The sequence below is a fragment of the Arctopsyche grandis genome, chromosome 7, assembly GCF_051622035.1.
Source record: "Arctopsyche grandis isolate Sample6627 chromosome 7, ASM5162203v2, whole genome shotgun sequence".
Taxonomy (NCBI): Eukaryota; Metazoa; Arthropoda; class Insecta; order Trichoptera; family Hydropsychidae; genus Arctopsyche; species Arctopsyche grandis.
The window spans coordinates 14,058,714-14,076,591 of NC_135361.1; the positions used below are offsets into that span (position 1 = coordinate 14,058,714).

At 33.0% G+C, this 17,878-nt stretch overlaps 2 protein-coding genes across 6 annotated transcripts in view; one reads left to right on the forward strand and one right to left on the reverse strand.

The window, feature by feature from the left end:
* The window catches only part of LOC143914290 (protein qui-1), a 160,801-nt gene extending 157,043 nt beyond the window's left edge, over positions 1 to 3,758 (forward strand). Inside the window, exons 23-28 of the mRNA XM_077434454.1 lie at positions 59 to 196; positions 267 to 350; positions 694 to 838; positions 918 to 990; positions 1,065 to 1,169; positions 1,250 to 3,758. Of these exons, the coding sequence (XP_077290580.1) occupies positions 59 to 196; positions 267 to 350; positions 694 to 838; positions 918 to 990; positions 1,065 to 1,169; positions 1,250 to 1,339 (635 nt within the window). The 3' untranslated portion in view covers positions 1,340 to 3,758. The remainder of the gene's footprint in view (positions 1 to 58; positions 197 to 266; positions 351 to 693; positions 839 to 917; positions 991 to 1,064; positions 1,170 to 1,249) is intronic.
* A 106-nt stretch (positions 3,759 to 3,864) lies between these two features.
* The window catches only part of LOC143914895 (protein FAM13A), a 51,574-nt gene continuing 37,560 nt past the window's right edge, over positions 3,865 to 17,878 (reverse strand). The window contains exons 1-6 of one of the 5 annotated variants that reach the window (XM_077435296.1): positions 16,114 to 16,314; positions 11,614 to 11,674; positions 9,493 to 9,609; positions 6,807 to 8,672; positions 6,509 to 6,724; positions 3,865 to 6,332 (exon numbers count right to left, since the gene is read on the reverse strand). In XM_077435296.1, the coding sequence (XP_077291422.1) occupies positions 5,838 to 6,332; positions 6,509 to 6,724; positions 6,807 to 8,438 (2,343 nt within the window). In that variant the 5' untranslated portion in view covers positions 8,439 to 8,672; positions 9,493 to 9,609; positions 11,614 to 11,674; positions 16,114 to 16,314 and the 3' untranslated portion in view covers positions 3,865 to 5,837. Of the gene's footprint in view, positions 6,333 to 6,508; positions 6,725 to 6,806; positions 8,673 to 9,492; positions 9,610 to 11,613; positions 11,675 to 16,109; positions 16,327 to 17,878 lie in introns of those variants that run through there. The other 4 variants (XM_077435294.1, XM_077435293.1, XM_077435291.1 and 1 more) reach the window with 4 other exon arrangements.

The following is a 17,878-nucleotide window of genomic DNA, read 5'->3' on the forward strand; positions in this document are numbered from 1 at the left end:
ATGTTCGAATATCATGATTTATTGATGTTTTGTAAATATGTATTGACTTTTTTTGTAGGTGCTGAAGATAAGACACTGATAGTATGGGAGACTAAACGTGGTCTTGCACTGACTTCCTTGCAATTGCATGTTCCGATGCTCAAATTTGAAATGGCTACGGACTGTTCTCGGATAGCTGTTTTGCTTTTAGATAAAGGTTAATAACAGTAATATACATAAAATAATATTAATTAAAATATAATATTACATTTATATAATATTTTCAGGTTGTTTGCCTATTATTTGTCTGCATAATACACCTGCAACATATGTGAAGATGCCTACGTATTCAGCACCCAAAGAAGTTGATGGTAATATTTGTTTTGTATAGAATATATGTAGATATATTTTTTAAGATGTTAGACAAAGTCGAATGCAATCAAAAAAGTATGGAACACTGTTTGCTCGGCATAACGAGGAGAGATAGGAAACGGAATACTTGGATGAGAAGTATGTAGCTAGTATAATGAACAAAAGGTGGACAAAAGAAGTGCTAGAATGGTACCCGAGGGAATGTTAAAGGCCGCAAGGAAGATGTGTGGGTTGAAATGGATGATACAAAAAATAAGACGAATGGAAGCGTATTGAAGAGGCCTTTATCCAGCAATGGATGGTGATGATATGTATTTGTACCTAAAATGTAATTTTTTTTAGATTTGAGACCATTAGCACCTAAGAGGCCAATGAAGAGATTATTAAAGAAAGAAGTATCTCTCGATACATACACTTGGCAAAAGAAATACGGACATCTTACTTCTTCTGCTATGATGGCACAAGTCGATGAAAGATTAAAACGAAGGTAATTATTAACTTAAAATAACGGAATATGAATTTACATAGTTTAATTTGATAATAAAATTGTATTAAATTTTTATCAGATTCTCAGTTTCTGCTTCAATGGAAGAAATATCCAAAATACAACAAGAAAAAAGTAAAGAACTCGGATCACAGGTAATGAAATAATTAATTTAAAATTTTAGCAATGTGAAATATTTTTAATTTCAAAATATTATGTAAAATTTCAGAGTGGTTTGGGGCCCGAACAGGCAGCTCTGGCGCAATCACAGCATTTTGATCAATTAGAAGCTCTCTGGAATAAGATTTCTCCACCGCGTCGACGTTCCAACAAAGTATGTCACCAGTAAATAATGAAACGTTCCTTTTAATGATTATTTTAACATGGTAATGACTATTTAAATTTTAATTTTAGGGCTTATCGAAACAGAGTTCTCTTATAGAGACCCGTTACGATTCGTCAGACGAAGAACATACGGGTGAAGAAGGTAAAAATGTCTTTTAATTAATTTGACACTTTAATTTCGACGTAAATTAAATGTCAATATCTTTTTAGAGCACATGGTGGATTAATTTTAATTTGGATGAATGAGTGTAGCAAGTGCCCCATCGTACTCTTGAGCAATACGTGCCAAGTGTCTTTTGATATATACATGATTAAATGTTAGATACTCCTCGTGTTACTAATTCCATATCTGCCTATGCTTTTTATCATGTGTACTTTAAAAAACATTTTGTTATTCGTATTACGTGATTTAACTATAATTTATTTTTAAATTTAATTTACATTGCACTGTAATATGTATTGAGTTTTTTTATTGGTTATTTTTTTATAAGTAATATACATATGTATATAAAGGCCTACGTACGCTATTATTATATTTTATGGACGTGCTATGATCAAATTTTGAGAAAAAGGAAATTCAATTTAATCTACAACCTTATTACAGAAAAATATTATGTATTATTGTGACATGTGTATTTTATATAAGTGTATATTGTTTTTAAAGTATTTTTATTTGTTAATAAAAAGCCCTTCTGTGAGACTTAAAATAACGAATAACAAAATGATTCCTTCTTTTAATTGTAAAAATGTAATACTATCAAATGTGTTGGTTGATATTAATAAAATAGAATTTATTTAGTATCTAATTGAAAAAAATATAATCTTTAAGAAAATTGAAAAAATATTTAATTCTTTATATGATATGCAAATTAATTTAAGAATGTTTATGAAAAATTTAAACCTTTTGTTGAAACTTTACAAAATGTTAAGACTACGAAAATCATTCGATTGGAGATATATTTCTTGAAATTATATAACTTGTAAAGCAATCATTATTCTACACATTACATATAATACATATTCGTTTCTTCTTTTCTTCATATTATATAAAAACAATATGAAAGTATATTATTGACTGTAAATTAATCATAATATTAAGACTCATAGCGTAAGAATTAGATGTTTCTAAATTTCTATGACAATCGTTGCATATCCTAAGTATTATGAATTTAAATAAATCAATTCACTCTTTGTACTATCCAATAGATGGCACCGTTTTTTAAGTTATCGCGCAAAAGTTAAAAGGACATACCTATGTATAAGAACATTACTTATTTCTTTTCTTGTTCAAAATGCATACATACATACACATACAAATATATTAATGAAGTAGTCAAATTCGATGTAATTAACGTCTATGATTGGATAAATAAAATAAAATAAACTTATAATTTTATGTTAATCCCATATAGTCTTAGTAATATTATATACATATGTATTTCAACACATTTTCCAAAATGTGTTGTTCATTGTCTGTGATCTCTTGCAGTGACTATCACTTTATCCTACAACTATGTATTTAACACATTACCCTGTAAGTTTAGTTTAACACTTAGTGCTTTCAAAAGCAATCAATTTTAGTCAAACATAATGTTATATTATAGAATAATAAAAACAAACTGCTATTATGTATTGATTATTAAAAACTACTGACTTCTTAGATGCAAAAAATATGTGTATGTTATTTTATTTGCTCACTAAGATCTGGTTTTGGCACAATTTTGGTATCTAAATACTAAAAAATAAATGCTATTTTAGATTCAGACTTTGTAGAAAACAATTAGAGCTATCGATTAAAGATAATATGTATTTTTTTTCAATGTTGATGCTGTAAAATATATATTTGTGTGTTGTTTAAAGTAAGCATTAATATTAAATAAATTATTATATACCTTTATCTACTGTGATAGTGAATTGAGAATATATTGTATTGAAAATACATTCCCATAGAATTATTTAGAGATATGTAAATTGATCTGACAGTATATTATCTATTAAATTTAGAAATTATCTATTATAAAAAGATTAAAAATAGACATTTACGCAAAAAATGCTAAAATTATTATAATCCATACCTACCAGTTAAAATGCAGCTTGATTTTTGGTCAGTCGTAAGTATAATCAAAATTTGAAGCTTAATGAAAAGTCTGGATATTCCACACAGTTTGATTTCAATGACCAATATTCCAATATATATAATATTATATACATCAGTCAATATAATATATTACCATTTATGTTATTGTAAAAGTTGTGATCAATATTCCACTTCTCAAGTTATTGAAAAAAATGTGTATATTAAGTGTATGTGTAAATTATTTGCTTCAATTCTGAATTATTCTCAAATACGTACGCTATGTGCGTGTTGCTTCAGATCACTATCATTTGCTTGTATAGTTATTTCGTGTACTTATAGAAGTCACCATGATTATCCAGTATGGAGGATTGAAAACAAATTTAATAGCATCAACTGTGGATTTTTTAAGCCATGTATATTTTAATTGTCTAATGTCCCGAAGAATGTAAACGAAAATTATGTAAACTTTTCAGTTGGAAGATAATTGAAATTAAAATGTATAAAATAAAAGTGTATTCTTTTATATACCAATGACTATATACATATATAAACAAATGTAGGTTTAGCAAAAACACAGAGATGAAAGAAATGAAAACACCAAACATGTAAGGTTATACAAATATATTTAACTGAGATAGTAACATTTCTAATATAGCACATTTCCATATATGATGCAGTTAATATAATGGTGAAACCTAAATATATATAATATAAATATACAATTAGTCTTCGGATTGAAAATAATCTATGATTATTAATTCTTTGCTTGTCAAAAATGTGGCATTTTTATTGTTTAATATTATTTGTACTCCTTAATCCTCAAGTTTGTTAAATAAAATATAAGAATAGACACAATCAAAATTAATTACAAGCAGAATATAATATCTGAGTGCATACATTTAATTTCAAACGTTAACAACATAAAAAATCAATAATCATCAACGTGAAAGAAACATAATACATTAAAAATTGATTAAATTGTCAATTTGCAGATAATCTGTAAAAGCTTTCTTTTCAAAGCCTTACCTACTTCTATTTATAATACACAAATACACACATAAAAGTAATGTGTGCTTTGTAAGTATCAAAACGAATACAATGAATACTTTACTTATAAAAATATGATCGTAAAAATACTTTACATCAATCTTCCTGTCCGCATGGGTTATACGGACAACTTTAACAACTTCAAAAGATATATGTATGACAATACGTATGTATGATTTTATTCCAATATTAGGAAAAAACGTGCAGAGAACTCCAACAACTCTGATAATTCTCTAAGATCGATTTAAACAAAGTCACAAACAAATCAAATATAAAATGGCTCAATAAACGAATATATATATGTATATTGTATCATTTCCCACTTAACTTTAAATCAATAATATATTAATATTATATTTATATATGAGATATATCTTACTTGATTCTCAGAATCAAAATTTTTCAATCATTTCCATGAAATAAATCAAACGTAAAAGCCAATACACAATAAATTAACAGTGTGCGTTCTTTTCTTAGAATTACACAACAAAACAATATAAAAAATAATATTAACCAAAATATGATCACATCATAAATATTGCAAAATCTCAAACATGTAATAAAATTTTGTAAGATATCATGCATCGTTTAAATTCAATTCCATTACTTTTATAACATTTTTTTAAATAATCTTCTGCGGTTATTCTATTCAGAATATTTATCAAAATATGGCACAAAGAACAACACAGCAATAGCAGATAAATTTTCTTATTTTGTCAATTTTTGAATTTTGCACATAGTGCAAAATAAATTGTGTATGAAGCAATAGGAATACCAAATAAAGACGTTTTGAAATCTTTTCAACAATTTTTGAGCCTACATAATAAGTATGGCTAGAAAATCATACATAAACAACCATAATGAGACTAATAATAAAAACAGATAACGATCGTTGGGTTGGCAAAATAATAGTACACTAAAAATGGCACTTTAAGATTTTAAAATCATTTCAAAACCATGTAAGGCAAGTAATACATTTATAAATATTAAACTATATTTATATTCAAAATCATACAATAAATCAGCATACAAACATTCATTTTATCAATTATAGTAAATATACATTGATAACCAAAACTCCAAACCCAATTGTTAAGTTATATACATATGTAAATACGCATGTAAGTAAATACACAAAAACAAGTTAAAAGTCAATACATACATATGTATATTGACATAATTGAAAAAGTAATATATTAAAGCTTATATTTGTTATCATTAGCACAAATACTTAGAATGCAACCTTATTGTAAACAATATATCACGATAATATGATATTACCAAACAGCAAAAGAAACTTTTCACTCCATCTTTTGCTGGCAGTGTTTTGGATACGCGTCTATACTTTTAGACAGTAAACAATTTCCAAAAATGAACATCAGTGTCGACATTACTGCAGTTTAAGCAATTACATACATGCAATTGTAAAACGGATATAAAAGATTTGTGAATTCACAAAAAAAAATCTATTATCCATTTGGTGAAAGCACGACAGTACGTGCAGAATTAACGGAGCGGATCTCTGCGATCCCATCATCCGTTAGACTTTTTCTTTTTGTTGATTAAAGCGTTCAGAAGCCTCAGCCTGGCCTTCGTCTCCTTATACTTCATATACGAAGGTAATACCGCCTGTCTCTCATCTTTCAATACCTTTCTACTATTTTGAATCTCAAAATCGGCTTCGAACAATTTGATATTTTTTCTCAACGTGGCTTTTAAAGCTTTCGCTTCGTTGAGCAGCTTATTCAATTCTTTCAATGGTAAACAATGTAAATTCTCATTGGAAATATTTCCAGAGTCGTCGATCAGAATCGTGGTATCATCGCTCGCTGTAGATTTTGCCGAAGATGATGCCGGATCTTCCGAATCCTTTTTCTCAGATAAATCAGTGGTTGAAGTTCCACTGTCACTTTGGTTGGGTTTGTCGGTTGTTTCCGGAGATTCAGCCGGACTTTCAAGATTAGTGAACAACATAGCTTCGTGTTCCATAATAGTCGCTAGTTCACTGATACTATTATTAGCTTTAACCTGCAACCAAAACAATTCATAAATAAATTTTATATGTAAAACAAGGATTTCAATTCGTTTCTGATTGGCTGTTGTTAATATTAATTTTTTTTTTTTTAATTTAATAAATAAACAAATGAATGTTTACATATTACAAATGAAACAATGTCAACTTATAAACTTTTATTCCAACTTACAGCATCATAACGGGCCACAAGACGCTTAACAGCCCTGTATCTGTCGTATAGGTGACGTGCTGCATCTCGATCAGCTTTAGCAGTCGGACGACCACGAGCACCTTCTAACCACAATAAAGCTCTTTGTACAGCCGCTTTTTCTTCAGTCAATTGAATATAAGAACAGTCTTCTAACTTTTGTGGTCGTCCATGCGCATTGCGCTTCAATTCCAATCTCTGTAAAAATAATCATATTACACACATTAATAATAAATCATTAAAAAATATATACATATATATTTATGGTATAAATACTAACATGTTCAATATCTGTCATGATATCCGTCATCGGTTTAGATTTTAGAGAGTCACCTGAAGTACATTCGGTGGGCACGGGTCTCGATAGAGATTCTCCCGGTCCCGCTTTGATACATTTGCGTTCATTTTTGAGCCGTCTCACTTCGACGTACAATTTGCTCAACAATTCATCGTTCATCTTATCTGCTTGAGATGCTCTGTATCCGTGCGAAATTTCAAATTCAACCTCGCACTTTGTGATTTTCTTCTTCAACCCCTGAAGTTTTTTAGCGATCTTGTGCAATCGTTCGTCCGGCTCCGACACGCTACAGTTGATCAAATCTTCGACGTTTTCAACGTCGCGTTTGTCAGGCAGGGTTCTCCTTTGATTGCGAATTTTAGATATATCTACATTGTCGTAGCTAGCGACGTTCTCGTCCCTCAGTGGCTCCGAGTCGAAGTTGCTACGGAAGGTTTGTCGCGCATCAGCATCCCATGGGAAACCGATCAGTTTGGTAGGTACACTAGGCACGGGCTCGTTCTGACCGAGCTGCTCGTGCAGCATCGTCAAATCAATAATAGGCGTTTTCCTGACAGGCGACACAGACTGAGCAGTTGGGCTCTGAGATCTGTCGCGGATATTCAAACGATGATCCTTCTTCAATTCTAACAATTCCGTTGAGGAATGTGGAGAGCTCTTGTCCACATGATTTGACTTGCAATTTTCCTTGCGTTCTTTGAATGAGTATTGACTTACAGGTGCTTCAAACGATTCTTTAGATTGCGTGATGTCGCTCTTTACAAGCTTTTCTCCTGACAATGTTATAGTTTCACTCTTTTTAGAACTGTGAGGCAGTACGATCTCTTTCTTGACGAAAGAGTTAGATTTATCTGCACTTGAGTTCTGATCATTCTCTTTAGAAGCATCCTGATCATTGGCTTTCTGTTTTTGCTGTCGGCGAGGTGGACGTCTAGCCCGGGAACGTCGTTCACTGCAACGAGCCCTTTCATGATCTCGTTCATCCCCTAAGACTCCACCCCAGCCACTTCGGCTTCCTGTGCTGCACGTCCCACCAGCTCCAGGATCTCGATTCGGTGAAATCCTCTTAGGGAATAGGATATATTCATGAATACGTGAACGAGAGGGAGAACTATCGTTCTTGCTGTACTTTTGTCTGAGACAAAAATAGTCAGTGGACGAGTGTTCATTGTCGATGTTCTGTCCAAATATATGTGAGTACTTCTCACCGATGCCTGATGAAGCATCTTTAGCATAGAAAGCATCGTAATCATTGTCGATCAATGAGGATCGTTGGGGCTCATCATAATTTTGCTCGTGAAGGGGGACGGCAGCTCGGGAAGTGGGTGGCTTCTTTGACTTCTCAAAGTCCTCGTGGGACGACACTCTTCTGATGTTGTCGTCACAGGTGGTTTGAGCCAAGGCACAGGTACGCTCTTCGCTATTGGAACGTATGACTTTGCGTTCTTGAGCCGAAGAGGACCCGGAGTCTTGACGCTCCTTGCGCTTTCGGGTGATGGTCTCCACAGACCAATCGTCGGCGAGCTTCGGCAGATACTTTTCGACATCAGATAAGTTATATATGAGGTCGGTGGGTGTAAGCCGCGCCGCGAAAGCATCGTGGTTGGCTAGCATGACTCCGGCGATGGGGCTGGCCGTGCGGATGTAAGCGCCAACGAGATCTAGCGCGTTATACTCGGAAGCTGGAGTTTTCTGTTGCTGTTGTTGGTTGTGGTTGTGTCCTGAGTCAAGGCACTCGCAGGAGCACGCCAGACTGGCGACGCTCTCCTTAACTCCTTGAACGTAGCTGGAGCCAGGCACCAGACCACAGCTACCTTCCGAGCAATTTTCCTCGGCAGCCGCACCACACTGAAAACAAAACAGTACTCAATCAACATCAATTTACAATAAAAAAAACACTATGGCAAATAAAGGCAAGAGAAGTATAATGTGGATTTTGACCTTGTTCAAATGAATCTTATGATTTTCTTATATGTTAGTATCATTATATTGAACATACATATACATATGTACATAGGTATAAAGTAGATAAAGACACATAATTACATGTTTCAATTATTATACAAAATAAAGGTAATTGTGTTTGTTGTATAAAGACAATCAAAGTCCACAGTATGCTAGAATGTCTGATTTAGAATCAGGATGTGATCAAAGAATACATACATCATGCCAACTATGTAAATTCTATGAGGAGTTTTCATATTTTATTGTAAAAAAATTTGCTAAGCTAATTAATATACATAATCTAATTTTAAAGGTATGAATAAAATGATTAAAATTCTATGAAGAACAATAGCCATTGTTGGCTAAAGCATAATATAAAATATATTGACACTGGAGTTGTTTAATAATTGAAAAATAAACAGAATGATCAAACAATTGAAGAAAATCGCTCTTTATGTGATATAATATAAAAGTTTAGATCGGTGCTGACCATAAGAGCAAAATTTAAAATAGTCTTAATTAAAATATGTATATCCATTAAAAGTTTTAAGTGCAAATTTGTTCCCACGGCCAACACCGATACAGATGTATGCGAAAATGGTTCTCATTATAATTATAATCTAATTTGGAAATAAATAAAACTGCTATACAAATTGGACGAAAATAATAAACATTGAAAACAATGAAAATTCGAGTTGCAACTTTGAGCAAATTCGTTAATTACCTCAATAAAAAGCGAGATTCTTGTTCGCTGACACGAACCACTCGATAAAATGTCTATTTTTGCAAACTCTTATATTCTTCCTGGGTGACCTCTAAATGGCTGTTAATCGCGCCTTATCTATTACACAACATAAAAAACATAACAAAAATGAAAAAAAAATAAAAACAAAACATAAGGCAAGAATTAGAGAACTAAATATAAAAAGTACATCGTTTAAAACAACACAAAATAAAAAATACACAAGGTTATCTGAATCCCTACATTATCCCTATATCCCCTATTCATTCTTAATTAAATCAATTCAACCCAGAATATACATATGTACATTATATAATAGATAATTGCATCAAATTAAAATACCTACACTAATCATTACAAAACCACATCAAAAAACATACCCCATAGATTTTCAAACCATAAATTTAAATTTGGGAATGTGTCGCAAATTCCCATGTGCAATATATGTACATATGTATATACATATGTAGATACATACAATCCGACTGGGAATCCACGACCTTCGTCTATCGCGCAAAAACATAATATACATCGTAAACATACACGAAAAACGTGTTTACATTTTTTTTTCGGTATTCATGTGGGTAATCCTGCTAAAATGTTAATTAATTATTTTAGCATACTTAATCAGTGTGAGTACAGTGTTTATCTCACGAAGACATATATTACTAATTTTATTGGTTAAGTTTTAAATGTATAGGAAAAAGATATGTAGTGTAATTTGAAATTAAAGTTAGTGACTAATTTTATTATATGGGTGCATTGATTTGTATGTCCCTATTAGCAGTGCGAATTGTGAGATAAAAACTTCATTATAAGATAAAAACACTGATACGCTTATTTTTAATTCATTAACCCAAACGAGATTTGACTCGATTATAAACTACGAATTGTAAATATATTTAAATGTTACAGTCCAAGTGTTCACTCCGGTTCGTTCATGAACGTACTAGTTTGTTCATACACAAACTGTTGGTTTTAGTACTAAGTCAAAAAGTATCTTCAAATAGACTAACCAGGTGAAACTTTCAGCTGTTAAAAATTTTGACATATCAAAACGCCAAGTATTCAAAAGGGAAATCCTATGGAAACCGCATTACAATGTTGCTATCCTTTCCGTTTCCGCTAATATTAAAAATATTGCAACTCAGGGTATGCGTAAATATAATATGGGACACTTAAACTTATGCCAAATAGTTTGTGTATGAACAAACTAGTTTATTTGTCAATTTGTTATTTTGTGTATGTTACAGTTGAAGTGTATCTTCCAGTTGTAATATACACATACTGACTAGTTGGAATATATTTCATGTAACCTGGTACCAACTACCGTAATAATTGAAGTGTATTTTCAGATGTAATATGTATATTTTGACGAGTTAGAATATATTCCGTCTAACCCACGTCAGTTGAATAGACGAAAACTGGTAAAAATATATTATATACATATATATAAAAAGTACCAGGTTAGGTGGAGAGGTCAAGCTTACGTTAAAACGTCACTCGGCTGGTAAATTAAGTTGGAAAGTCACATTTTTCTTCTGAACACATTCTTAGAGTTATCGTAATACGGTACTTATTACCATTATTCGTAATATCCAGTAAATATTAACGTATTTTTGAATTCTAGGGCATTCGCAAACAAATCAGAGCTGTCAAAACTCAACTGTTATGTTACAACTGGCGCACATTGTTTAAAGTGTATTTGCGCTTGTAGAGATATAATTAACTAGTTGAATTGTATCCGAATATGAAAGACTTAAAACACCAGTTGGAATATATTGCAACTGAAAATACACGACTGTAACATGTACACTATAGCTGGCCAGATTGGTTCGTGTATGAACAAACTAGTATGTTCACGAACAAACGAAATGTGCACTTGAACTGTAACATCTAAATAAATAATTTCATGCTTTTCACTTTTTGGTTATTGTATGATTGAAAATCAGAACCTCGTAATGTAGCTTCACTATGCAATTTAAATTTCATACGATCCCTCAATCTGCGCGCCTATATATAGAACACTTTGGCAAGCACAGGTACAACTCACGCGCCCAGAATATGCAAATCGCAAAATGCACTGTACGAAATCCTAATTACCTTAACCGGTTTTCGTGTTTACCATTGTGAGCCCGTCCATTGTCTCCGTTTCAGCGAGCATCTGAACAAATAATAATTAGGCAGTATTATACGGAACCAACGCAACTGTGCAATCGAATTAGTGTGCGTCGTCACGGACGGACGTGCAAAACTGAAACCGTTCGCATTAATTAACATATAGTTGTTGTCGGCCAATAGCAAACGCGCACATTTAATATGCAAATAATAAACACGAATATCCAGAGCCGTATTGGGTGCGGCGGGAGGTTCCGGTCTGATCGGCGCGGAAAACAACCTCTCTCCCCGGAAAAGCGTATGGGGAAGGTCGAGGGAAATCTCGCAGTCACGTAGACAATGAATTACGCACAATAAATTGTGTACTAACATTTCAGGAAGTGCGACAGAACCTTAGGGTTTCCACCTGTTTATTATATTTTTAAATAATTCCTAAAATCGTTTTAAAATATGTATGTTTGTATTTATGTACATGTTTCAATTCATGAATAGGTATATAATATAAAAAAAAATAATATAAATAATAATATAAAAAAAATTAACTGTCAATTTTGACTTTTCTAATTTACTGACATCTCGATAAATGAATGCAAATGTATTTTCGAGTTAAAAAGTTGACAGTCTGCTACATATTACATATGCACGGTTCGATGATTATTCCGCACAAAGCCATCTCGCACACGTCACTAAAGTCTCGATCATACTATCATACCAATGAGAACTTAGTGCCAGATATTCTGTATTCGCGATATTCGTGGAAACAATAGTCGTGTGCGCGATCGCAATGTGCGAAATAATCCGTTTACCCATATATACATATGTACATACATACATATGTATGTATATACGAATTGGACCGTGGTTTTTTTTATTTAAATATAAATTTTGTTATGTATGTATATAATTATTTTAGATATTTTTGATAATTTAAGTTTCATCTCAACTTACAACGCTATAGTTTCAAGGATGTCATTTCAGCTTTATCGGGAGGAGGGAGCAAAAGTGGATCAGTTTGTGGTTGTTTTTTTATAAAACTTTTTGATTTTCAAAGAAGCTTGTGATAAATATATTTAAACTTGTTGCACTTTCCATTGTCTAAGTAACGAATAATCGTTTTGATTAAGATTTATAGTATTTCATCAAACTAAATGCATATTTTTGGCCAGGCCAAATCTAGGGTAGGCAAATGGTTATCGCCAAATGTCGTTTCTGTATAGTAAGACAGATTTTTATATAGCAAAATTCTATTTACTTTAGTTCCAAAAAAAAACTATCAAATAAACAAAAAAAATCTTGCATATTTCATAAAATCGGTAGATATTTTGACAATCTTGTGAATAAATGATAATGAAAAAAGTAACTTTTACCATTGTTTCAATGAGTTGCAAAGGGGCTATAGAAAGCCACGTATGGACAGCTGGCTGTCATCGTTTCGACCCGACACAAGATTCCGTTGTAAATTATAATGAGTTCGTTAAAATTATTTCTTACTTAAACCTGTTTTTCGGAAAAAAAAAATATAAAAGTGACCTGAAGAGAAGAAAGTAAAAATATGTGAAAAATAAAAATATATATGTAGGTACATATAATACGTTGCTAACTATTTTTAAGATGGTTTCCGAAGTATATTTGTACGTCAATGGTCGATCCTAAACAGGGACTAGCATTCTGAAATAATTTGGAACGGTTGCTAACCCTGAACATTACATTAGTATACCGAGCATGAAAAAGGAAAACTCTTATGGCGACCGCGCAATATTATACCAGCTTAACTGTAGAATAAATAAGAATTTACTAGAGTAAATATAGATATAGTATATGTATGAACTTAAAGTATGCTCCAATATAGTACTTACAGTATACTCATATTCGTAGGTACTAAGGTTCGTGACCAAAACATTAATAAAGCCATCAACTTGATCAATGGTGACTTCGTGACTGGATTCCTACAGCCACTTTACACCCAATTATGAAAGGACGTACTTTAGTGCGATAAGTACACCTTTCGAGATATCTCAATAAGGCGGTAAGTGTTCGGAGATGACTAACATACATATGTATATGTATGTATAAGAATGCTCTTCTACTGTCTGAAGAGTGTGAATTGGAAGGTATGGCTTTGTGCCAAGAAAAATAGGATTTGAATGCACTATAAAAATATGGAAATCAAGTTCAAAGTCAGTCAACCTGTGTTAATATGTATGTAATGTAAATATTATATAATATATTTATTATTAATGTGTGCAATAATGTTTTACGAGAAGGTAAATACAAAGAAGTTATACATGTGACGCCACTTCAGCAATGAGAGAGTTCAAGCGAGTAGACCGCACGCGGCTCCATTGTTTTGACTTTATTCATGTTAATAGTACATATACATATGTAGATGCATACATAGTATTTCATTTCAATAACGAGAAGATATCACAATGAATGTAAATCTACTAAGAGTGGACCTTTACTTGCATCGGGTGTCATTTCCATATGCATCAATAATTGAGCATTTATTTCCAAATCAATACTCCTGTAGTATGTGTTGATTAAATCAAATAAACTGGTCTCGTTCTGATAAAAGGGGTGGGCGGGTGAGTGCTTTGTTTGCCGAACAGGCATCCTATAAATCTATTAATATTCATAGGTACAATCTCTACCAATTTAAACCTGCCTAGAAATTGAACGAGTGAACGCGTCGAACGCAGACTAATTTAGAATTGATTATATCGCCTCGTAATAAATCACTTTTATTTTATTTAAAACCGCATTGCATTCTGTGTGTGCTAAAATTAACACGTTCCCGATAACGAGACAAGCAGACGCTGTTATGTGAGATTATATTTTTAGTTCTGTTCGTATTAAACAGTGCAATGTCAATGTTGGAATAGTCGTATCATAAAAAAATCAATTCACTATATCATATCTGTTAACACAGCAAACAAAGAAGACCGTCGTTATAACAGAACATCGACAGCATCATATTTATGTAATTATCGTCTTCCAAAAGAAAATTGAACCTCCCACGCTGCTGAGTAGGAGCAATTCCGATGCCTTACATACCCAAAAAGTTACTATTAAAAGGATTTAATTCGAATCTCATGACTTTTTTAGCCATATAATAAAATTGTCAAAAAGTGCTCAGTGTATTAAAGGTAGAAGCTGACGGCTGAAATACAGGCACCCCTCCCCTCCTAGCGTTTTAAAAAAACGAAACTTTTCTTCGTCTGGAATTTGAAAAAGGAGTTGAATTAAAAAAAAGTTTTTTTTTTCAATATGTTCTTCAACATGTACATACCTTTTATAAAATTTAGCAAAAACCAAAAAGAAAACTGAGGTTTCTTTGGGATTTAAAAAAACAAAAACAATAAAATTTAGCATTGCTTATATTTTGGAAGATTCGTTTTAGTTCGAAAAGTACCAGAACAATATTCTATATTTGGAAGCGAATGAAACATTCATGCGCCAAGTAAATTCTCATAAATTGATATACTATATAATTTTTTAAATTTAGAGGGCTGTTACCCCCATGCCCCCCTCCCACCCCAGGGTACCGCCGTAGGTACAAGACTGTTAGGTTGGAACTAATTCGTAGAATAGAAATATATAGTAAACATCTGGGTCTAAATAAAATAACATAAATAACACAATAAATCCTCTTCTTTAGCAGATACAGTCCCTCATAAAGTTCAATGGTTTAAAAGACTATGAGGAAGTCAAAGATTTTTATATATGTACCTACATATGTATGTATATATGTAAGTCCCTTAATCTCAAAAGAAGGAGGGAGTCAAGATCAGAAAGCTGCAGAAGAATAGGAATAACGAAGGAAACACTGCTCTACATATAATGATAATAGCGAAAATCTATCTGGTGATCCTCATTGCATTGCACGGAGTCGAGACATGGCTGCTTAAAAAAAAGAGAAAGGAACATGTCTTCGAAATGTGGTGTTGGAGGCGGATATTGCGCAGTTCATGGACTATAAGACGCACGAACATCTCCATCCTCAAAGAGCTGGCAGTTTTAGAGAGACTCTCCACAAAATGTGGGAAAAGGATTCTTTCCTACTTTGGCCATAATGCCGGGGAGGGCGAACGAGAAGCTGATAGTCACTGGAGCACTAGAGGGAGGGCGAACGAGAGGACAGTTTCCCATAAGATGGTCAGACCAAATTAAAGAACATACGAGATAGTCCCTAAACGCTCCTTTAAACTGCACAGGACCGGGAGGAGTGGAAACGGATCGTCCACCAGATTCCAGATGATATAAATGAACACGACGACGCTCAGCATTAACCAAACGAGGAAGAAAAAGAAGACAAGACTATTGAAATGTTCTGATAGCTGATGACAGTTATTCTACAGATATAATGATAAATCTTTACCCAAAAAATATTATTAACTCCAGCCTACTAGCAACTATTGTGATTGTTAAATGTACAGTATAAGATGTAGATATGAAAAAAGTATTTTAAAATTTACTCTCACCAACCAATTGCTATACATATGGTAGAATGTACATATGTAGCAGCGAGCACTTTGAAATATACAGCCACAAAGTTACGCAATTTACTAGACAGTATTGCTCAAAATCGCGTGTTTATAGTCGATTGAATTTTAGCCACGAACCGCCAAATGTTTATAATGCAACGACGCAAAACAAAACGGTACACTTGTGCATACTATTCCAATTAAACGATACTATATCGAATCTTCAAATAGCCATAATGGTACAAAACAGTCAGCGACTCTCAATCTCCATGTGTATTTTGAGAAATATATATATTTTATTTAGATCAACACCGAAGCGGAATAAGCGAAGTTTGCGAATGGGAGTATAGTTAAAAGAACAGTTAGGAAACTACGTGTATCTGATAACGATTTCTCGTTTAACCATGAATTTGAAAACTTCGATCTATGTAAGGTTACGTGAGCCGTAAGACTCGAACTCGATGTGCCAACTCGTATCAGTGCACCAAGGTGAAATTTTGAATTACATTTCAATGAAATGTTCCAAAAATTAAGTAAAAAAACTGTGTGAATATGTAAGACAGTATTGTCACGCTAAAGGAAGTTTATTCCACAACTTTGGTTCAAAGATTTCGTTGGCTACTAAAACAATGGCTTTCATTTAAGTTGAATTGAAAATAAATATTTGCTACATAGCGTATAATATAAACTTAGTAAGTCTTAAGTGGTAGGAAGTTTACCGGGATCACAAAGTGGACTCTTCAATTTAACAATGTTGATAAATTCTACAATAAGTACACTTCAAAGATGATAAACAATTGATATATGTATGTCTTAAATGCGTAAGTGCGTGATTCACTATAACTTTTTTAAAGCGTGAAAAATTTCCGCACTATTGTGAATGTGATGAAAATCACTCAAATCAATTAAGAAACTACTGACGCAAATAAAATGTAAAGAATGACACCATCAACGATAGAACAATAGCAAACTTATCAAAATAATCTACAAGATTTTGAAATATCCGAACGGCAGCTGTGAAGGTTAAGATACACACAGTATTTTGCACATGCAAAAAAACCGTTAGACGTACTCCAGTACGCCAAATATGTACCATCACGACCCTTCACAAGCCTCACCCCCTGGAGTGTTTTCAGTGATATAGTTAATATTGACATAGGTTTGACAGTGAATGATAGCAGTAATTCCTATATTTGAATAAATGTATAAGAAACTTGTCAAAATAATAAGATTGCGCAAATTAATAAAAACGCCTCTCACCACTAGAGCCCACGGAAGCGTCACGTGCCGCACTTTTGAGTGTGTTCTTACCATGAGAGCCGGGCCACACCAGGTGACTCGTGAGTGACTTTGTTGCCCAGGCGTATGTGGTTGTGGTCACTCTTGGTCACTCACCCCGAAGTAACTAAGAATCGGCTCAATAATACCTTTTAATAGTTTTCAATACGTGATGATATAGCATACGAGTTTATAGTTTCTTCATTGTGTAATCACCGGCAACTAATCAGTGTGGCGCCCCTCAATACAACGCTATATATTTTGAGGGATCGCTCAGGTTCAAGCAATAATATGACCAGACCGAAGAGAGTGAGGCGTGTCACCAGAGCCGGCCCGTGGCGTGTGCGAAGCGTTTGGCACACATAGGCGCCGTAAAATAAAGGGCGCCTAAAATATTTCGATGACTGAAGAACGAAACATTAATACACAAACATTCTCATAAACCGTCATTCTTTCGCCTTATAGCACAACAACGACTTGATATATAA